This window comes from Pleurodeles waltl, chromosome 1_2, assembly GCF_031143425.1.
Source record: "Pleurodeles waltl isolate 20211129_DDA chromosome 1_2, aPleWal1.hap1.20221129, whole genome shotgun sequence".
NCBI classification, from domain to species: Eukaryota; Metazoa; Chordata; class Amphibia; order Caudata; family Salamandridae; genus Pleurodeles; species Pleurodeles waltl.
In genome coordinates this window covers 227,015,921-227,040,071 of record NC_090437.1, presented here as the reverse complement: position 1 = coordinate 227,040,071, position 24,151 = coordinate 227,015,921, and the positions used below count along the sequence as shown (strand labels likewise).

The window sequence follows — 24,151 nt, the reverse complement described above, 5'->3', positions numbered from 1 at the left end:
GGCGGAGGGGAATATTCTGTCACAAACGTGATGGATATTCCATCTGCTGTATTACGATCCCATTATCTCCTTTGGGGATAGTAATACAGTGGACGGGATATCCGTCATGTTTGTGGTGGAGTATTCTATCCGCCAAGTTCTAAATCTGGCCCTAAGTATTACAAAGTCATGCTGGATTTTTTACATTGCCTCCAAGAAGGACATTTACTTTCATTCTTCATTAAGACTCTTTGTTGTTGAATGTAACATGTTTGGAATATATGATTTTCACATTGAATTCAGCAGACTGTACTTATTATTGCTTTCTAAAATGTGGCATTGTGTTTGTTTACAGGACAACTTCCCTATAAACCTCCCCCGAATCACCTTGATCCGGAACCGGAACGGCCATCTAAAGGTAAGAAGGAAACTTAAGATGTATAACTAATTATGTGTATATAACACATATGTATGTGAGAAGCAAAATGCTGCGGCTTCCTTATTTTCAAATGGGTTTTAACATCCACTATAGCCTTTTCTTTCGAAAATAGCACTTCAAAAAAGCCTAAAATTGCAGTACATCATTTTCGGTAAAGCACACCAGACTGCTGTTCTTCATAGTGACATTGGCCTTCAGATTTGTGATAGATTGCACAAGGATCACTCTGAAATTGTACACAAAGTCACCTCTCCTCTACCTGGAGTTTCTAGTCTCTAAAGAAGCAAATGTAGCTTATCCATCCTGGGTGGACAAAGTGCACCAGGGGCAAAGTTTTCCTGCTGCCCCTATCAGTCGCCAATACCAAAGAGCTGAACAATGTGCTGTTTCTATCATCAAACGTTAACAATCATTTTATAAGGATAAACATATGACACAGGTCCACCTCGAAATAAAAGAAAAAAAGCAGCATAAGCCCACCGCCATGAAAAAACAATTTAGAAAGGTAACACAATGTAATTGATTGGTGCGACTTTCAGAATCAGCATGATTTGTATTTTTCTTCTTCAGAGATGTCTTAAATCTTTCTATCCTCACTTGTTTGTTTCAATTGTGTTTGGGTTGCATAGATGCATGTGGGTGCTGGAGTGGCAGTACCAGAAACATCCGAAGTGGGTACTGCGTAAAACAGTTCACCCACAACAAGAGACACGGGACCAGCCAGTGGGACTGAATGATTTGCTGTAGTTTGCATGATTGATAATGTATGCTTTTGAGCTACCTAAATACAGCAACAGCAGACATGTTCCAAACGGAATAAAAACACATCAGTGCAGCACTTGAGGTTACAACCTTGTTTGCACTGCACCTCTTACAGGATACTTGCACTTTTTTACTCCAGCAGACCTTTTACTCCCCACCTCTTTTTTGAAAGATTTGGCAATAGACATTACGTCAACGCATAACTGCTAGGGTGCCTTCAGAGACCAGAACTGGCCTTGATTTAATCCTCACTCAAACTGCGATCATGGTCAACCTTAACCCTGGCACTGTTGTCTGCACTGATCATTTTCTTATGAGAGGTCTTTAGGTTACATTTATCGAACTCTGTTTTCAGATATTTGTGGACTTTTCCATTGACACAGCAAGTAGTGGCAGCTCCCGGACACTGTGGCCACCTTTTATGGTACTCAGTAGGATGGGGCAATACTAACATGAAGTAAAGGCCATGTTGTTTGTCTCTCTTTTTTCTGAGACAACGGCTACTTAACAAAGCGGGCGTGCAGATGTTTGTGTTCATAGTTAACCACGCTAACCAGGCCAAACCCTTTGTGTGTCCACATATTTTTTTGCATGGGGGCAGGTGCAGGGGGAGTCGCCTTTACTAATTTATAGCCCATTTCCATTTCAAATATTTATAGGGCAAATAAGTATTTGAATTCCTCAGACAGACGAGCATCATGGAAAGCTGTTAAATTAATAAGCACCTATGGCACTTTATCAGGGAAAAAAAAACCTTAGTTTGGCATGACTCTCGGATTTGTGCAGCCTATCGCCCATCACACCTGCTGCAGGGACAATAAAAGGGCACTTAATAACCAAACAATGTGCAAGCACCATCCATTAGAGCTTCATCATGTCAGATGTAATCGCCTAATACTGGACGTCAAATACATAATTGATGTCCACCGGCCCGGCGGGACTGGGGCCGTGCAAATGAACGGTCCATTAATAGCAAGAAGCATTCTGTCAGATGGTATGCAATTTTTTTCCCCCATTTTGTCATCTGCTCTAATTTAGAACCGCTCTAATGCTTCTGGAAACACAATCATGTCGATATTAGTGGTACTCGAGGAGATGGCATCTCCATTATAAGAAGTATGTCATGTTTGCAAAAGGTCTGCAGCTGTTCTAGAAGAACTGGAATCATACAAGTTGAAAGTAATTTAATTCCAATGTTTGGAAGCCTTTGATTTCCCATAGGTGATACCAGTGAAAAAAGTATGTTACTGTGACTTGCATGCATGGGAATGTCTCCTTTTTATACCTTTAATGTGATCAAAGTGCTTCGCAGTTCATAGGAAGGGAACTGCTACGATTGCAGCTTTGAGAATCATCACTTACAAGTCAATTTTCAAATGTATGACTGCTAACTGTGCTACGTATTCATGTCGCATGCACTATGTGGGTGCATGTGTCAGTGCACATTTGTGGATTGATTGGCTACAAATGATATACAGTACGCTTGATAGCAAGTGACAGTCCCTAGCACTGAGCCCCACCCATAGTATTTTATACTGTATTTCAAGACCTGTAACGTTTCTGAAGTCGCCAAGCCTCATTTAATGATGGTCTTTATATGAAATGCCACTTCTAAGGAAGAATGTGGAAAGGGAGTGCTTAGATTAAAGTCACTGAGAAGAAGTGTACTTTTGTTGGGTAGTATAATTAACAAGTCAATAGAAAAGGGCTGATGAGTCGACAGTTCTAAAGCTTATAGGGCCTCGTGTTCAAAGATTAAAAATAAATTGTAAATTGCAACTAATAATGATTCTCAATTTAACATTTCCTATTTGGAATGTACTAAAATAGAATCAGTAAATGTGGTCACAGTTTGCGCGCTGACTTCTAACGAGTGCCTTGATAGTTTGCGAACCGACCTGTGTACCCTTAGTTCTGTTCTCAAAATAAAGAATCATAGTGGGTCACAGTTCGAACTATCTCGTTATTATACATAGGTCCAACTTGCTATTTTTTTTTTAATGCAGCCTTTTTTTCCCCTAAAGGAAATAAGGATGTGTTGAAAAAAAGCTGAAAAGTTACATGAACATGCTTTAGGAGTAGGCAATGCTCCCATGGACCACTGGCTACTCTGAAAAAAACGTCTTTGTCAACTTTCACAAATGGGAATGAGTACCGTCAAGACCCTTTTCTATTTGCAAATGGTGCAGTACCTCCTTTGATTTGGTGGTAAAACATCAATGTTTTGCGACCAGATTTGGGTCAACAAAACATCATTACATAACATAAGGAAACAGTGTTTGAAAGGGACTCCCTAAACACGCCCCTTCCAAATACGTATTCCTTATTGTTTGCTTAACCCATTTAATGATTCAGAAAACCTTTTCCAAATTGGTATTTGTTTTTTGTATATTCTAAAAAAAATTCCCAGCCGCTCCAAGGCCTCAACTTTACTTTCAGAATGTTTTCAGGATGTGTAACAGTTTTTTGTTTATAATTTTTTTGTATGGCCTTAAAAATTCAAGCATTCAAAATGCTCTAGGAAAAAAACAGAGGACTTGTGGCCACGTGCCAGTTATGCTGTTGTACATGTAAATAGGTAGTGTGTGCCTCATTGCGTTGTATGTGTACTGTAAGTTGTGTTATGCTCACTTTTTTTTGTCACAGACTGTTTAAAGCGCACATTCTGCCATTGGTATGGTTTTGTGGTATCTTAAATTTAGAGATTTCTCCCCTTTTGGTGTAACTATCACTTACAAGAGAGTAGCCTTCAAGCAGAAAGTATTTCCCTGGAAACGTGAAACTCATTGTGAATGAGGTCTGTATGTGCTGCGGTACGGTGCTCACTGTGCAACTTGACTATACATTGAGTGACTATCTTGCAAGCCTTTTCTACATGAGGGCATACCTCTCATGCAGTTGCCATGCACATGCCCGTCCATGCTGTGTAATATTCCCAAGAATTATGAATATTATGAGCACAATTACATTTCTCATTATCAGCCTCCAATTGTAATCCTATCAGGGCCTGAGCGCTGGTTCACAATTAATGTTTAGTGACTTACTTTAGTCAGTCTGACGCAGTTTAGTCCAACAAGAATTTATTTAAGCATTTTTTTTTCATTCTTTCTGGGCACTGATTAATGTGAGACTCCAGACACGAGATATCAAAGGACACATTCACCAACCGGGCAAGAGTAAATAGAAAGCTCTCTCCTCACATCTTGCCAAGTAAATAATTTGACTGTGATTAGGGATTTTAACCAAGTTAGCGTGTTTAGGAAGCAAACAACAGCCAGGCTGGTAATCCCTTCATTTCCTGTCCAATTCAAGGGCTGTGTGGACTCATAAAATTACATTTAAGTAATGCATCACTGAAACTGATCATTATCCAGGCTCTAGGTACAAGCAACTTTAAAAAACAGTCAGTGTTTTGTTTACTTTTTTATATGAGTATATGTTTTAGTGTATTCTTTTTTTTCTGTTCTATTATATTCTATTAAATTATGTTATGACATATTATATTACACAATGTTATGTTACATGCCATGTCATGTTATGCTAGGTTGTTATGTTGTCTTGTTATGTTAAGCCACTTTCTTATATTATGGCGTGCCATATTATCTTATGTTGTGTTGATTTGAGTTTAACAGGCCATTAATTTTTACACTTACACACGATAGAAGAAAATAGCTCATCACGACGCAGTGTCTTAAAAGTAAAAGCATGTATGCTCTTGAAAATGAAGAGTCAAAAAAGTGGAACGGTTCCTAAGAACCTGAGATATGTTGTTTTTACAGTAAAAGTTTAGTGCGAGAAGAAAGTGGAGTGTAAAAAGGCATCACAACACATGCTTTGGGGAATGCTGCTTTAAACTTCAATAGCCGGGAAAGGTGGAGCAGAGTGACATTACATGTGAGGGTGATGTGAAGGAGATTACTTAGGCATTAGAGGATCACTTATCAAAGTTTTATCAGTACTTGAGGTTGTCACAGTTTTTTACCCCACTGCCTATACAAATACCATTTATAGCTTCCACGTGAATTTAATTTGGAAAAGTTGAATTAATACTATTTATGGCTTCAAGTTTACTTTCTTTTGAAAAAGATGAGTTTTCATCTTGTAATCCATAGAGAACATGATGGATTCACAAACTCCTCCATGTTATCTTCACTGAAAAACACAAGTGAGTAAAGGAGCAGTATAAATGAAACCATTGCTTCAGACTTGTTAATTTAAAAAATGTCAACAGACCACGTCTTGACCCCACATCTACTTCAAGACTGGATATTTGTCAAGGTGTTTTTGAAACTCCATTTTTCCCACATGAAGGCAGCTAATCTGATAGATAGTCTGTTGACTTAAACGTTTAAGTAACTTACTCCAAGCGAAATGTGCAAGCTTCATAACCACCTTTGCAGTGTCTCATACAATTCCTCCTGCTGCTGTTAGTTCACGGTGTCATGAATCAGCAGATGTCATTGTTTTTCGTCTATTCAACGCCCACACCTACAATTAAAGCTAGTCTACCCCAGAGTCATTCCTCCTAATGCATGATCAGTGTTCTGAAATGTGTAGGAAATGCTCTGCTTCTACATGGGATCCCACTAATGTGAAACTGTTTCAACAACAACAAAAATACGGACATTCTTTCTGGCCAAGAAAGATTATGATGCACCTTTTTAGATGTCTCACTTAAAAATGCTCCTAGAGGAATTGTTTATGTATAGTATGTGTACATATGATCCAGTCTTCAATTAATGATTAAGACAATTCTGCACTGTTAAAATCCAATATATTACTCAAAAGGTTTCAGGAAGTAAAACAAAAAGTACAACAAATCCAACGAATGTCCTTTTCATAAACAACACTGTATATAACCCCTCTAGATCACATGCTTGAACCCCAACAGAAGATCCAGGAAGGGGTTATAACCCTACTCATAACATAGTCCTGCACAATAATGGCCTGGTTTTCAGTCCCAGCTCAAGCAATAACATGGACTTTCAATTCAGCTTGTCAAATGAGAAGGTAATGTTGACGTTTCGGCCTGCAGTGGCAGTCAGAGGTCTGTCAGAACATCATCAGGACTCAGAGGGTCATTCTGACCCTGGCGGCCACCCGACCACGGGAGCACCGCCAACAGGCTGGCGGTGCTCCAATGAGCATTCTGACCGCGGCGGTTCAGCCGCGGTCAGAAGCGGAAAGTCAGCGGTCTCCCGCTGACTTTCCGCTGCTCTTTGGAATCCTCCATGGCTGCGGAGCGCGCTCCGCAGCCATGGGGATTCTGACCCCCCCTACCGCCATCCAGTTCATGGCGGGAAAGCCGCCATGAACAGGATGGCGGTAGGGGGGGTCGCGGGGCCCCTGGGGGCCCCTGCCGTGCCCATGCCAATGGCATGGGCACGGCAGGGGCCCCCGTAAGAGGGCCCCGAAAAGTATTTCAGTGTCTGCCTTGCAGACACTGAAATACGCGACGGGTGCCACTGCACCCGTAGCACCTTCCCACTCCGCCGGCTCGATTACGAGCCGGCATCCTCGTGGGAAGGTCGTTTTCCCCTGGGCTGGCGGGCGGTTTTACTGGAACCGCCCGCCAGCCCAGGGGAAAACTCGTAATACCCGCCGCGGTCTTTTGACCGTGGCACAGTAATTTGGAGGGCGGGATCCTGGCGGGCGGCCTCCGCCGCCCGCCAGGGTCATAATGAGGCCCTCAGTGTTGTTAAATAATACCTACACATAAGGAAAATTAATTATAAAACAGTATGTGCAATCTATCAAGTCACACCATGATTACCACCTGTGCAACCCAAGAAAAAAACATATACACAGGTGTGGATACTTGTATAAGCCACCATCTATATGAGAAGGAAAGTTCCAAACATAATTTAAAAACGTAGCAAGCATGCACCATAAACTACACTGTGTCAGACTCCAAACCAGAATAGCTATATTCTGCTACTTACAACAGGTTGCAAAAATAGACTCTGTCGCAACACACAAAGGGTCTTCACCTACAAGCCCAAGTAAATAAATCCACAAAGATTAAAATATTAAAATTGCTTAACTGTCATGCAAGATAAACTATAGAAAAACACAGCCTCCATTGCAGCGTACCTATACCTTTTAAATATGAGACCAGTGGCGTCTGTCTCCATCCGCTTCCGCTCAACACATGCAAGTTAGAATCAAACATTGCTGGCCTTCCTGGTGAGTTTAAATAAGGAAGTCATGTGACCATTCCTGTGACTATGGTGGCCATCTTAAAAAGGTAAAAATGCCTAATTAATTCCCAGAGTTTGGAGACTGTTGTAATTATGGTGGACTTCAGTAAGTTAATAAATACAATATCCATCTGGGCCATCAGCTCAGTCCATGTTAGTAAGATACACAAGCTGTCTCCCTATTGCAAAGCATTCAGGTAGTCACATGTCACATGACCAATGCAATAACTGTGGCGGCCATCTTTAAATGTGATAATGGCCCATCTAAATGGTCTCTGATACAAAATCTACTTTCACAAACCTGCTGTAGGTAGCCCCAGAGTCTAGCTCATCCATAGACAGAAAGAAAAGGTTGACCCAACCAATTATTCTCAGGGCATTATTATCCAGCAACCACAACAACCAATACAACTAAGTGTCAGAAATGAAAGTACAGATAAAGGGACTCACAGCCCTCATACCAACCATAAGAAAGAAAAGGACACAATAGGAAACCCTGAGAGGGACCATACCCTCTCTAGTAGAACTGCTAGATTTCGATTCAGTGTCCGCAATTGCAGGCACAGAACCATGAAAGGCGGTTAAGATCCATATCCCTCTATATGGAATACATCACATTAACTGTTCCATTCAAGATAGTCTATCTACGACATTGCCAGTATTTGCCATTCCACCTGTTGATTCGGAGCCTTTTCAACTGTATCTGCAAGCCAAATCCATTGGTTCTCTTTAATGGTAAACAGGCGGTCCACATTTACATGTCTTTTCAAAGGTTTTCTAGCATCAAGTACAAACCAGTGCATATCGTTGGGGGCCTGTTTCATAATATTGTAATGTTCAACCATACGAGCATTCACAACATTACACTGTATTCGTGATTACTATTGAATAATCCATTTTCTGACCTCCTAAGTTGATTTACCAATGTAAAGCAAAGAACATGGGCATTTAATACAATAAATAACATTTTTAGAACGACAATTAGAAAAATGTTTCAGCTGCCAAGTTCTCTCAATTAGACAGCATGTTTTTACAATTTTAGTGGAAGCACAAGCACTGCAGTTCCCACACAGGTAATGTCCATCCCTTAGTGTTAGCCCCTAGATGTTACTCAGTGTGCGTGGTTCTGGTTCGATGTAGGCCCTCACTAGACTGTCTCTCAAGTTTTTTCCCGTTTTGAAGGCAAATAATGATTTCTCAGGTAGAATATCAAGAGAGGCTAACAAATGCCATTTTTTAAAATAATCTTTTAAATTCCATTTGTATCTGAACAAAAAGTTGTAACACAAGTCATACGAGAGTGAACAGCTTTCTCTTTGACCTGGAGGAAGGCTTGTCGATCATGATACCAGGCACATTTCAGAGATCTTTTAACCAGTCTACATGGATAGCCTCTTTTAATCAATTTGGACATCAGAGTCTTGGTGTCAAAAAAATAGTTGTCTTTCTTGGTGCAATTACGATTAATCCAAATGGTAAATTCTCCCATAAGTTCCTGGGATGATGGCAGCCAGCCACGATGGGTCTTCCTGGTGGCTTCTTTGTATCTTTGTGGATTTTGCATTCTGTAAAAATGTATGTTCTTCACAAAAAGATAAATACTCTGACCAAATAATGCACGACTGGTAATTCTGGCTGTAACTATCAATATGGTAGGCAGTCACCAATGTCCCTTGAAACCCCTGGCCGTATTTATTAAAACATACAGACAAACATTATTTCAGAAAGCATTATTTCAAAAACATTATTGCATAGTAACCCATGTTAATTACATTCTTATTCACATAGTTGAGACCTAGCCTTAACAGAGATAATAGTACATGGGAGTTCCCTATCATAAAGTAAGTTTTTGTTCCTGTACAACCAAGAGAGAAAACATAAAAAAACATTCTGAGTGAGATCATGACTGGTTTAGGGACACCTCCTCTTAGAACCCCCCACCCAAGAACAATGGATGGGTCCATCCTTAAGGGAGGGCCCCACAATCCGTCCTCCTATATCGGGAGTTTCAGTGCAGGTGGCCCGGCTGCCCTTAGAATATCTCCCCCGGGCACCCCCTACACCTACATTCCTTGTCCCCCGAAGGGCCTGTCCCAACTTATGCCAATTGCACCTGCACAGGTAGTTGCATGGTAGGGACCTCGTGTCAATGACTGTCCACAACCCGCGTGCCCCTGTAAATCTCCTTTGACTTGCTGCCAACACCCCTTAGAGGGTCCTGTGTCACCGTTGTTAACTTTCATGTAAAAGGATACTGTCTATGGATTTTAAAATGTCCCTACTAATTATGACCACACTCTCCACGGGCCAGCATAGTTCACCCACTATCTGCCCCACCCCACGAGGACGATGCACCAACCATGCCAGCTGATTCACAAGAAACATTGCATTATCTTCTTTGGACAAATGAACCCCATCCTACAAGAAAAAGAAATTCGCCCATGTGGTATGGTTGACAACCTAGCAGACCTGAACAGCTTATCAACCTTGTTATTCAACCTCTTAACTGAGTAGTTGAGGGCTCTTATGGGCTTACCGCCCCACCAATTTAACCTGGGCACCATAATGGACCATTGATAATAGTCTCTGGGAACTGTTTTGCGAGCCATCCAACCTCTGAAATAATTAGTTCAAATAAGTTCCTCCTTCCAACCTCCATCAGCTCATTGCCGCCCAGGAGCAATATTATGACCCCTGAGAGTGTAAACTACTGGGCAAAAGTCTGTCCAAGGCTGTCCTCAAATGAGCCAAATATAGTCCTCCTTGACCACAGGAAGCCAGCCGGTACCCTGCTTCCTTTGCCCTGGCTGTGTAGCCACCTGCTAAATAGAATGAGTGACCCAATTCCAGAATTTCTGTAGTACTTCCCACTCCTGAGTAGGCTGAAGGTGATGAAGGTACCCACAGCTGCCTCCACTCCAAACAGCTTCCACCTGCATCAACAGGAGAATATGGAGAAAAGAGGGAGAGAGATTAGTAAAGATAGCCTACAACAGATTCAATCTCATGTAGCCCTTGTAATCGTCAGACTTCTATCTGCCAATTGTTGTACTGCAGGCCCACTGTCCTATCCCCGCTGTAGCCATGGCCACCCCCATTCAGAAGGAATGGAAGCTTTACTCTTCTGGATCTAGCCCCGCCACCTTTAGTGCCCTGCTAAGTACTTTGGAAAACTGAAACCCAGCCAGTGGTGTCCTGTTCTTGCGAACCAAAAGAGGACTGGTCGTTCCCAGTGGCCGGTGGGCAATGAAAGCCTCCAAATTTGCTAAGGGACAACAGACATTGTCAGGGGCCCTGTGAAGTAACACATGGTCGCTCTTACCCATCTGGTCAGTCTTAAAACAAGAAACTGTGACCGCCATAGAACTGTTGGGGCAATAAATGTCTGCCCAGTGGATACCCCCGTTCCCGTCCCTCTTATTCTTAGCCACCAGCTTCCCCACCCAAAATGCCCTGTAGAAAAGGCGGCCCTGAATAAGTGCACACCATCCTGCAAGTGATGTCTAAGCTGGCGAGGATGGCTGGCAATTTTTTCACATCTGTAGGGCACCTGGCATCAACCCTCTTCCCTTCTAAATGCTGCTATTCCTTTAGTGCCCTCTGCACCATGAAAGATTTGGTACCATTGGTGTAACCAAGCATCTTAGCAAAGAATGAAACAGCTGCAGTGTCCTTAAGGACACCAGAAATGCCATCACTGACTCTAGTGAAACCTATCCATCCACCCCAGCATGCGCATGAAACTTGTGATATGAGACACATGCCCTCTCGTAGGCCCGTCATGTTCCTGGCACTGAACTGACTCCCTGTAAGCTTGGGCACCAAGCCTCTACAGATGCTCCAGGAATGTTTTTGGGAACTCTGCTGCTTCGGGATGGTAGGACCTAAAGGCCTGCAACTTAAAATGAGACCGAGCATCCGCTGCATTGTTCAATACACCTGGCACATGCTTAGCTTTAAAAATGACATTCAGTTCCAAGCACAGGAGCACAATCTGTTTTAGAAGCCTCAGGATCATCCTGCTCTTGACAGCCTGCTGTATGATACACTCAATCACCACCATGTTAGTGGACCAGAACATCACCAACTGTTTGCACAACTGATGTGGCCAGATAGTAAGCTCCACCAGGGTGGAAAAAGCTCAAGGAAACCAATGTATGCCATCAAACCAGACTTCACCCACTTCTCAGGCCAGCGCTGAGCACACCAGGAAGTACCAAGAATGGTGCCGAAACCTATAATGCCTGCCAAGTCCGTGAACAGCTCTATCTCCTCATTAGTACTGGTGGGGCGAGGTCATACGACTGTGTCATTAAATTCCCTTAAAAATGCCTCCCAGATTCTCATATCCTTGTGGCCTTCGCTTAGTAGCCGATTATGAAGATGCCTCTGCCTTAACCCAGACATGGACTGAGTAATTGAGTGCGAAAAATGGGTGACCCATAGGGATGATACAGACAGCAAAATTCAGCTGGCCCACCGCCACCTGCAGATGATGCAGTGTTATCTTTTTGACTGCCAGGCAGTCCCTCAACACCTGCCTGAGTAAAGGCTCTGACTTTTGTTTGGGGGAGCCTGAAGATGCCTGCCAGGGAGTCCAATTCTTTCCCCAGGAACCACAGGTCTTGCCGGGCGCTAGAGGTACGTCAAAGATCCACATCAGTTCCTGGAAAGTCTGCAGGGCCCCACCACACTTCGTGTACTGGGGGCACCCATAAAAAGGAAGTCATCCAAATAGTGCAACACTTGCCAGTGCTCCGACCTCTGACAGAATACTCACTCAGGGAAGGTGCTAAACTGCTCAAAATAGGCACAGGAGACAGAAAACCCCATGGGTATGCCCTTGTCAAATAGAAGGCACCATGAAACTGAAAGCCCAGCAGATGGAAATCGTCTGGGTACACAGATAGTAGCCAGAAAGCGAAGCCTAGGTTAGACTTAAGGGACTGCTGATTCTTGCAGAATGGGACCCCACACACAACCCTCTGCAGGAATCATAAAACCAACTCTGATAACCCTCATAGAAAGACTGTGCTGCTGCTGTATTGCTATAAACATTAAGCCATGGTGCTGTCGCCTGCCAGTTGACCGGGGAAGGGGCCTTCACCAGAAGGGAATGCTCAGTCCTGCTTCTTGGGGCCTTTGTCTTGTAAGTTTTTAAAACATTTGATCTCTGAGTTTGAATGAGGGACCGGAAAAGTAACAACAGTGTTTGAGCTTTTACATCCCTGGAGGCCTGGAACTGGAACTCCTACTGAAGTCCCAACAAGACTCTTTACTTGTCTCCCTCGCGGACTTCCACTCGCCCCTGTCCCTGGCTGAAAGGGCTGACTAGGCGCAGCGTCTAGCCTTTGTGGTGTCATAAAGGGCAGCCGTGTGTTAATGTCAACTTGATACCATGCTAGTGTGGGCCTACTTGCCTTAATCTTTCTATATTCCTTGTCATAATCCCTCCACAATGTGCCTCCGAACTCATCATGAATACACACAATCCTATTCTGGCAGCATGCCAATTGTGCCCCCAAGGTTGGAAAATGCTCTGCCATGATTGCATGGACGATCATGAAACCATTTCCCCAATTCATTATTTATTCATTTATCCACCCTCTTCTTGTATTGAAAATGACAACACTCCCTAGAGTGGAAGCATTCCTTGCACTGCTTACTCTCCGCCTGTTGGGGTCTATTTGCAATCAGTTTACACCTATCAATATACATAGCTTTCCAATTTTTTTGTAACTTCCATCGATACAAACCTGCCTAGCAGATCATGCTCAGAACGCACAACCCCCAACCCTATGCTTGGCAAGGGCCCACCATACCTGTTGTTGTTGTCTCCTGAAGAGGGTGTGCAGCCTCCACTGGTGCCTGAACTACTTTCTGAACACTGGTTGAGCTCGGAGGACTGCCCCCTGCTGACTCCTGTGGCCCTGGTTCAGCCTGTGCCATTCCCACACTTGCCCCAACTTGAGAACTAGCCTCCTGCACTTGACCAGCTGCCCCCTATGTCCTCAAGGTGGGCCAACAGCCTCCAGGCCCTTTCCACATTGTCACCTTCAGCTATATTGGCCAAAGTGCCCCTCATCAAATGCCCAGAGAAAATTGTTACTTGGAAATCTTAGGCAAAACACTGGCTAAATTTGTGAACAGATCTGGCTGCTCTGTGCCCCCAGTGGGTGTGAACGTAAATACAATAAAACTTTTGCCATCCTGGACAATGCTATTACTAGTTGCTAGAACCGTCAAGGTACAAAGGGTCCCTTGCGCCCAGCTTTCACCTACACTGCTCACGGGTGGGACACCAGCAGCAACACCTGCCCTTGAACCCCCTTCTTTTCTAGGTACCTGTCAGCGCACACACTTCTTTACTGGGGTAACTTCCACCTGGGGTGCCACCCCTGGTCTCCTTGGCCTCTCCGCAGGCACCACTGGCTCCACTGCTTGCTCCTTTTGCAGGGCCTGTGGGTGAAGCAAGGCCAGAATCTCATCCATCGCATACATTCACCTCATCAAGGCCTCCATATACAGGCCAATGCGTGCACGCTTTGAAAACTTCATTGGATTCCCATCCATCCTGTCTATGGACATAACAGTAGCACAGAGAACTGATGTATTCAACACTCCTGGGTCCTAATGAGCAACTGAAAATAAAAGGGAACTGGCGCAAAATTCCCTGCCAGTATGCAGGCTGAGCACTATATTGCCAGGCAGCCACACTCCAACCAGGGTTTCACTAAACCACTAAGGATAATACAATACCCCCAGATTGAGACCCACTTGCCCCTAAAGCCTCATACTAACCAACACTGGTCAAAGCCATAAAAACTCACTGTACAAACCACTGTACAGCCACAACACAATCAAAGCCACCGCCAGTAAAGAAAGGACTCCACTGATTGCATAAAAAACACCATGAAAAATGGGAGGAAAGCCCCCCTAGTAGCCCTGAAGCCTCCTTACCTCCATGGCCTGTTGTGGCCCCCACGTGCCGACTGGAGCCGCCACCAGGGTACCAATAACTTGGGTTGTGCGAGCAAGCTCAAGCCTGTGCGGCCCCCCGTGACACTATGGGGGGGCGAACAAAGCCACAGTGCAGAACTGCAGTAGGAAATTGTAAAGTCGGTGTCAGTAAAATCCAGGTTTGGGGGAAAAGAATCAGAAAAACAAAGCGCAGCAAAGGAAATCCTAAAGGAGTCTGCTAACTTGTGCGGCGAGCAGGAACCAAAGAGGCCCGCTCACCACGCACGCTGGCTTATAAAGGGGTGGGGCTGACCTTCACCTGAGCTGAAACTCCAGAAAGGACGTGTGTGCTTCCAGAGGTCGCGCCTGGCTGGCCAATCCAGCTCATCTGGCCTCAGAGCCTGCAAGGCACCAGTGCCATGAACAGCTGGCACTGGCCACTGCTGCCCCCCATAGTGGGAGGCTCCCCTAAGTTGGGGGAGCCTCTGTAATTTCTTTCTTCTTATTCACTTTGAGACTAAGGCCTTTAAATGCAAAGTGCTCAATCTGTTACTCTAAAATTAATTTCTGGACTACAGTTCTCTCCAATTGCTTTTCCTATTTTTACCTCCATGAACTATTTAAACTCCTTTGAAGAATGGGACTTTTCACTCTTCATAACTAACTAGATGCAACTGTAATATTTCCCCCCTTGCATGATGCAAGTAAAGTTTGAGATAATATTTTTTTTGACTGTTGAGAGCTCTGTCTTTCTCCTCACACGTTCTTAGATATGTGAAAACCTAACTTTTACATCTCTCTTTTCATATGTTCTTTGATTAATCCAGCACATTCATCTAGTCAGCCAAAAACCGTGATGTCTTTCTTGATAATGGTAAGAGATGGATTTTTTGTTAAGGGCAGTCGACAGAAACAGTGCCCTCATTCTTTTCCAAGTCGAACATCTCCTCAATTTACTCTCTTGCAGTTTACCCCATATTTTAGTCAGTTCGCTGATTAGCCCAAATTGGAGTGTTTACTATTTTTAATGAAGACTCGAAAAACACATCTATATGCCTAGTTTCTTACTGACGGTGTGCAACTCCCCTGCATGCTACCCTCTCCCCCTATTCTACTAATCCCCTTTCCCTCCTTTTCGTAAAACACCCAGAGACAAGCGAAATCGTGTTGCGTATTTTATTTGTTCAAGTAACAACTTAAGTTCTCACTAATAGTTGTACCAGAAATTCAGAAATATAAGACTGTTATCTGATGCATGTATATAGAAAATGCGACAACATCAAAATTAACAGAATCATCATAGACAAACAGTAGACCATTCCAAGACGAATCTTTCAAGGCAAAGCAACGTCTCAAATTCTTTCTCTTTAAAGATGGCCTATTTTCCTCCTCCCGTTGCACTTTCTTCCTGTGATCTTTTTTCACAGCTTTATGTCCCAAGAAGTAGACATGTGGTGGAGCCAGTTACCATATTGCCACCCAGGCTCCCTCTAGGAACAGTTACCCTATCCCTTTATGTTTCCTTGATGTATGTTTGGTCCTCTGTGTGTGTGCGTGTTTGCCATGCCCCAGAGATGAGCCAAAGCGCGCAAGAGCACAGCCCTAAATGTATTTACTAATTAAGAACGAATTCTCGTTGTTAATTCATATAATAAAGCACACTCTGAATACATTTACAGCCACACGTTTTGAGTGAGTGCAGTACCAGAACAACCTAGTGCGGTCTTGTGTGCTACAGAAATGTAGAATGTCCCTTTCCACCAATTGTCCCCTGTACAAGTCAAAAGATGTAACCAAGATCTTTAGGGCATGATGTTCTGGTACTTGTGAGACAACATTGTCTCTACCCAGGAGCTTGTCCGGGTATGTCAAGAACACATGCTCTAATAGTACAAGTACTTTTTAGAAATAGGATTCCTTTGCTCACGTCACTTCTGGTTATACACCTGTGTGTTAGGTTTTAGTATTCTGAGGAAAACGATGCATTTGAGAGCAGAGCTGTGCCGAGAGACAGATAAATCTGTGATGCGAGCTTCATAAATTGCTTGACCCTATCACTCAGTCAACAAAGGTCAAGACGGTGGCAGAAAACTTGAATCCTTTAGATGTAGGTCATGGATGTAAATGTACGTGTCTTAAATCAGCATAGACTGCGCCCTGATACCAAGCATGCGCAATGAAAACAATCATATATCCCCGTTCACAACACAAACCACTTAAACGCATAAAGGAATGCACATCTGCATCGAACTAAACCCTTCCGAGTTCATGAAGCCAAAAACATGACTGGACACTTGTAGGAGGACTAACGTGCCCTTTTCCACGTAGCCTTGACTCGCAGTGCTGAGGGTTGTAGACAGACAGCCCTGCTGCTCGTATTTTCTTATGGACACAGAAAGTGGGTGTGGGGCACTTAAATAGCTAGCGACGGGCAGCTTGAGAAGGAGGAGTCTCTCTTTGTTACAGTGCCAGCCACACTGCAAGTTTTCCCCTCTCCTGATTTACATTTTAGTTGTAATAATGGTCAGCAGATAGATACAAAAGGAACTACAGTAAATAGCAGCCATGGTGGAAAAAGACATCTTGTACACCTATCATTTACGGAGTCTATTTGCTAATTTTACCACAACATGTTGCAAACAAAGATTAGATATTCAGTGAAAGAATGGTGCCCTAAGCAAAATTACATTTTGCTGCCCCTTCACTCCCATACAAATGGGCCATACTTAATATAGCCAGGGAGAGACTGGTATTTCCTTGCTGGCAATGCCTTGAGGGGAAGTTTCATATTAACACGGCACAGGTCACAACCGACTTTAAGACAGGCAATATGTTTTTGTTGCATTTCACAACATATCAAAACCGCAAAAGCAAACCCTGGATTTTATGCTTCGAGGATGTTACTTATGCAAGAACTGAGACAAAAACACAATGTCCCCTGATGGGGGTCACCGTTGTATTGTCAGAGATGCTTCTAGAGAGCTTTAGCCTGTATTTGAAGAATAATAACGCTCTGTATTCTTTTTGGGGAGGAGAGGTGGTGGCTCATTTATGCTACCTAATTGTGTAAGAAAGTATCGATGTAACTTTTTTTGAATTTTGTGGTCTGGAGAGAAACAAGGGAAGGGATTTACTATATATGCTATTGTGAGGCACTGTTTTTGGTTTCTTATGGATGGGAAAGTTGCTACGTGGAGGTCAAATCTAAGGTGAGCCTCCTGCTATTGATAGAACCAGGGCGATAAACAACTAATGTTTAGACTTAGTTATTCTCAGCACCTTGGTATGAGGGAAAAAAACCGTTTTGTCGTACCTTCTTCAGATTTACTCTTATCTACAAAACATATGGCCATTGCACATTTTGTTTGCTCCGATAAATGAAATTAGATTTTAGATGCCTCTTGCGCAGGCCGGCAGGATTGTCACTGTGGGCATTTTCCAACACTGGTTTAATTAGCTGGCGCTCCTCCGGGAGAGGCTTATGTATCCACATACGCTGAAAGTCTAATTTCAGTCTTTTTTCTATTTTTTGTTGTTGTTATTGCTTTCATGTCACAGAGGCTCACAGCGATGCACATTTAAAATGGCATTTTAGCAAATATTAAAAGCTAATGTTTTTAGGAAAGATGCCCTGAAGTTCTACCTTGATGAAAAGTATTCTTATCTAATTATTTGCCATGAAATGCACTATTTCTGAACAAGCATTGCAGGGCACCCAGCCTTTTTTCGGTGCTAGAGTCTTTTTTAATATAATATACATGCACCTTCCCCAAGAATTACACATGTCAAGTGCTATTTTCTCTAGTTTGTTTTCCTCAGACGCAGTGGGCCATTGTGGTTAGAGTTGCGGGCTCACAGAACGACGATATTATTATTTTTCCTGCGTGCGGAGGCAAGGCTCAGATGGCGAGGTAAAATGTTTTTCCCTGTAATGGTGACCTCAGACCGAATCTCCTCGTGGCTTCATGTGGAGCGGGGACAGCTGCTTGACGGTGCCTCCTCTCCCGAGGGAGGGAACATGTCTGCCGAGAGCGACGCAGCTTCCCAGGTGTGCCAGTCTGCGTTACTCACGGTTAACATAAATCCGGTTATATGATTTGTGTTCCATCGGAAGGATCACTTAGGAAGCCGGCTGCATTAGTGTCGTGATTCCAGTCGAATATGTTCTGCGACAGCCTTCCCCTTGTCCCTAGTGTTGCTTCAGAGATAGTCCATTTGTGTGTGTGCGCGCGCAGATGGGGCCTTGCGCTGTGTTGCTGCCCTAACAGCGATAAATATTGTTTGGTATTCATTGAGCTGAGCCTGAACCCTGAAACTAGCTTCCACTAAAATGTACAGTCACAACTGGTCTATACTTCCATCAGTTTGGTTAAGGCACCTCTGCTTGTACATACTCCACAGTTTCACAGGGCTATTTCTGGGGCGGCCATTTTTTTTAGTCGGACCAGTATGGCTGGTGTTCATTATTTCACACCGTTTTCTCTCTTACCATATGTTGTTTATGTCTCCAATTTTTTTGGGCTATGTCTCCGATATCCGCTGCTTAAATTCGAGTATCATTGTTTATAAGCTTGTTGACAGGTTTGCCACATTAGGCATATCAATACTTGGCGTTGTTTTTGAGGCCCTAGTGAGCTGCTTTTTCCATGGAGGATCAGGTCACAGCATGACTAGAGGATTCTGGAGAAATGGCCACATTTACTGCATTGCATGAATTCCCTCTAGCCTGCTACCACACCCACCTCTTCTTGATATGTTGCCTCCATCTTCATAAGAATATATTTTCTGTGTGCATTTACATACATTTGTTGTTCTAGAAGACACATTAAGTGTGGGGGGCTTTATGGCTTTCTTAGGAAGGCTCCTCCTGCAAAGTGGAATGTTCTGCTATGTTTACTTGCATCAGGGCTCGACCCTCAACTTGATGGAAGCCAGCATACATGCTTGGAATGCCGCCTCAAATAGGTAAAGACACAATAGACTTTGCTGCGCTAGGTAGGAAAGGACATTATTTCCAAGGCAGGGTATTGGAAGGAGTGACTTGCATCTGTGGTAGAAGCTTGTCTTCTTGTTGTTTTCTTCAGCTCATGGTATCTGGCTTGGTAATGACCATGCAGTGAGGAGTGGCTGATGCCCTTGAACATGTCGGACGTAAGTGAAATACCCTGCTTACATGTCTCTGTATGAGTGAGGCATTCATTATAAGCTGAAACTCTTATGGAGGCACCAAACAAAATTAGTTGGGGATATGGTGTGATTTCAGATGGAATAGTTTGAGAAAATGTAAACAAACATTTATGTTTTAGAAGTTGAAGCAAAACTCCTATCTTTAGAAGCAAATGTAAATCACAAGGTTTGGAGGTTGGCAAGAGCCTTGCAAGCGTGATGCATATCACTGATACAGAATCTAGTCATCTGCAGGAATATGGGGACTTGTCCTTTTCTATTACTTTGATTATACTTGGCCTCCGGCTTCGAAGATATTACATTTCCTTTAGGGGTTTTAAGATGGGACTTACTTTTTTCACTGTTTATGTCTTCTTCTAACTGCCTTAGACAGAGCCATTATTTCGATTTGTCTTCTGCTAGAGCATCTGCTTCATTGGATTCAAACAATTCCCAGACAGTAAAAAGCGGTGAAGTATGGAGTGCATTAATAATGGTTATTTTGCATTCTTGTGTTGTGGACTGCATCACTGGCAAGTTGGCATTGCTTTTGAGTTCACGTTTCCCAGGAAAATAATAGTCATGCACAGCTGCTTCATAAACACTTAAACCTCAAGTAAACAAATAGCTTTGTTTCTGATTCTTATTTATTTAGAGAGTAAAAGAAAACAGCAAACTTTTTGTAATGGTCACAATATTATAAATGTGTCAATTGTTCTGACAAGGTCTTACTTGAATGGCACTCAACAGATTGGTGCTTATTTCAAAGGGTCCCAAGGTGTGTATATTTAAGAGAATGTATGGTGCGGGTTTTAGTGGGGGAATTTCACTTACCCAAAGTAGGCCTTTGAAGACAGACAGCATCTGAAAAACACAGTTTACACGGCTTTAGAAGATACATTGACTAACCACCAACTGCTCAGGCAGAGTATTGAGTAAAGAAAGATACTAATCTATAGGTCTTACACTTCCAACTACTTTGTAGGGGTGGAGAATGTAGACTATGGAGAAAAAGATTGTAGTAGAATTAAGATAGCTGAGGGCAAGGATGGATGTAGGACACAGTTTTGGTTATCTTGGTTTAAGTTAATCTCTTACTGTCCTCATTTTTAAATAAACAGATTATCATTTCCCTTGTGATCATTTCTCAAGGGTTTTCACAAGCCATTCATTCTAAATGATTGAATAAAGGCAAAGTATGCAACATCGGTCACCGTGTGTCTTTATGAGGGAGAGATGGGAGACTGTATTGGATTCAGGAACCTTTTTTCTGCGGAAGACAAGTCTTTAGAAAGCATGCTTCATTTTGAGACTGGTGCACCTAGTGAACTCACATTGATTTAGCTTTGGCTACTTACCCTGTGAAAAACGTTGTCATTACTTTATATTTATACATCTGTTTCCATATGTGTGTTGTACTTCTTAGTGCTCTTTTGACTTTTTGTCAATGCTTGACCTTGCTTTTCATCAAGAGACCATTTTCACAATTTGCTGTGAGAATAGGTGGTTGCACACCTTTCTTCTGAACTACCTACTATCAAATTTGTGTATCATACTTTAAACATTGGTAACGCATTGCACACAGCACATATCAATTATAAGGGTAGCTCAATAATAAGTATCTATGTGAGATTAAGGTACAGTATGAACATTATACACAGACTTACTTTAATGGTCATATTGTGCAAGTAATTTTGCTAAATTATAGTCATTATTTTTGTCACAGAAACTCTCAAATAAAGGTGACCAGTGATTCCAAAAATGTGTTTTAAGAAATAATCTACATAAGAAAAAGGTAGAAGGATCCATTCAATTTCTTGACATAATGGAAAAGACTGAAAAGGAAAACGTTTGTCTAGTTCCGAATTTAACAACTTCCATTGTCTGCTCTAAAGTACTTGGAAAAGGACTGCCCTATCAGCCCTCTTGCCTCTACTGCTGCTTTGTAAATGTAACTATGGGAGTACTATTCTTGTGCAAACCAACAGTTTTCCTTTAATTTAAATGTCAAAAATGATTGTGGCATTTTCATCAGAACTGCAGAATTACAGCTCCTAAATTACCCAGCGGTTGCTGTAAAGGTTAGTGGATTTATAGCAGCTGTGTCCAAGGTAAGTCGAAGAGGTCAAGATCTGTGCAACAATTTCAGCATAATGAGTGCATAAATGAGTGAGCTACATTCTAAGTAAATGTATGTACATACATGTATATTACGTACATACCCTAAAACTGCGGAGTGGATTCAGCCCACTCCATACCTCTGTTGCACCCACCTGATTTACAAACCACCAAAAACATCTATTAGATTTTCTCTTTGAGTTGTAAGTTTTCAAGTTTGACAGTTATTATTATACATATTTCATTAGGGCCACCTGCCAAAGGGTAAAAAGCTTGATGTAGAAAACAAAAGAAAATATCTTTCCTGCAATGTTTTAAATAAAGCACCAATTTCTATCTAAGTCATTGGTGCATTGATTTCAACTATTTGTGTCTGTTCTGTGTTAGTTGTAACTTTCAGGTAAAAGGAATCTTCCTCCATTACTATAAGGAAACTTGAAACCCAGAAAACCTATAGGTGAAACAAATGAAACGGCTATGCTCAGAATATTATAGGACATGCTTCAATAAGATTCTGGTACGATTTCCTATAGGACAGAGTATGACCTACTCTATCAGTGATATCACCCTATATTACAAAAAGGGCCTCTAGAAAGGACTCATTTAGAATACTGTTGTATATGAGTTTAGCATACACATAGTTTATAATACAGTTTTGGGTTTCCACATCTAAAATTAGATGGATATTCTTGTATGGGAGAGATGTGTACTCTGGAGGCTTTCTGTACAAATGTGAGGGTCTTTTTGTATGTATAGCTCTTCATTTCATGCCTGCTTCCTTGAACCAGATCAGTTACATCCACCTGTTCATTTACATTACAAGAAGTGTCAAAAGCATTTTCCCACTTTTCCAACTTTTTTTTAGCCTCAGGCAAATTTCAAAGATGTCTCTATTAATTTGACAATAAACCCATAGTTCTTCAAGAAAGTGGCAAACCAAGGCAGGTAGCATTTAAAAATAAATGGGTCCAAGATAATCCATTTGAGACACATATTTGCTTGTTTACCTCTTGAGAAATGAAAGTGCACCCTTATGTATTGTCTTCTACTGTCCTAAAAAAAAAGCCAATCACATCTAACGTCTAGCTATCATGTTGAAACGGAAATTGAAAATAAACCAAGATAAAATGACCAGACACATCAACTTGGACTGAGCAGAATGCTAGTCCCATTGGTTTACGTCCCTTTATAAGGTTTCTTAATACTTGCTCATGCCTATCTTAATCAGGTTGAGCTGCGTACCTCGTACCCCCTCCCTCTCTGTTGCTTTCTCTATATGTGTGTGTGCATATATATGTATGTATATATATATATATATATATATTTTTTTTTTTTCACATCTCTATTTCTTCGGTCTCTTTCTCATGCCTACCCTGCATACCTCTATATACCTCTTACTCCCCCTCTTTCTATATATATTTATATTTATATTTATATATATATTTATTTATCATATCTTTCTCTCCCTTATGTCTCTTTTGTCTCTTTTCTTCTCCCTCTTCCATATTTCTAACAACACATTTTGCTCATACATTTACAGTAAAAAAAAAAGAAAGCCCACAAGGTAATGAAAAATCGAGATAAAACAGACTGAAATTATTACATTAAATGCTGGAGTCTGGTTTGCTTCTGTTTTTTTGTGGCTTCTTGAATACCCATAGCTGTTCATAAGCGTGCAGCACATGGCATAAGTCAAGGTCAAGCATAGGCAGTGATCAGCTCTTTTCTCACAGAACCCTCACCTCTTGCTATGCATTCATAATGTTCAGGCTGTTGCAAGGTAGCCTGGATTTCACTGTACACTTCAAGGGCCTATTCATGTATGTTTTAAATGTCTCTTGGTGAGGCCACTTGATAAATTGCGCCCGGATACGCGTGTCAAAGGAGCCTCCGGGTTGTGCATCCCTGTGGCTGAATAGGCAAGAAATTAGCAAAGAAAGTAAGGATTCATATCAGTCCGTGCAACCCAGAGAGTTGCACGCAGAGGAAAACTCACACAATAAAAATGTAATGAAACATTGCAATGGGAGGATGTAATTACGTGGTGGAACTAAAAACTATTTTTGCTTCTTTTTTCCTAATAAAATATGGCAAAATCAAGAGAACAACAATATTTCAAGGCTAATAAACGTCGTGAGTTTGTCATGTTTTGTACTCTGCATTGACATTTCATTTAAAAAAGCATAGAGACACCATTTTGATTTCTGGAAAAAGCAAATATTATTTTAAAGAAATATAAAAGGCTGAACGACCTTTTCCTATCACGGCAGTGAGCTGGGCCATGGTGATGTCTCACAAACAGTTTGTACAGGTGGTAGACAGTGGAGACACATTAGGGATTTTTCCATTCTTCGTTTCAACCCTCCCGCTTCCTCCATGGTGAGAGGATATTTGTTAAGCCTGGTCTGTCACATTCTAGTAAAACTGAAGTTGTTTTCTATTTCCAAAATGTCACCTAAAGCCTCCCCTGTAAAGTGGGGGAGTGACAGAGTCAGGAGGGTTGAGCTCAGGGGTGTACATCTTAGGC

At 42.2% G+C, this 24,151-nt stretch overlaps 1 protein-coding gene across 10 annotated transcripts in view; it reads left to right on the top strand.

Moving 5' to 3' along the window:
* ADGRL3 (adhesion G protein-coupled receptor L3) overlaps positions 1 to 24,151 on the top strand; it is a 1,158,007-nt gene that overhangs the window by 900,088 nt on the left and 233,768 nt on the right. For all 10 annotated transcript variants that reach the window (XM_069237928.1, XM_069237906.1, XM_069237923.1 and 7 more), the window contains one exon: positions 335 to 397. In XM_069237928.1, coding sequence (XP_069094029.1) covers positions 335 to 397 — 63 coding nt within the window. The remainder of the gene's footprint in view (positions 1 to 334; positions 398 to 24,151) is intronic.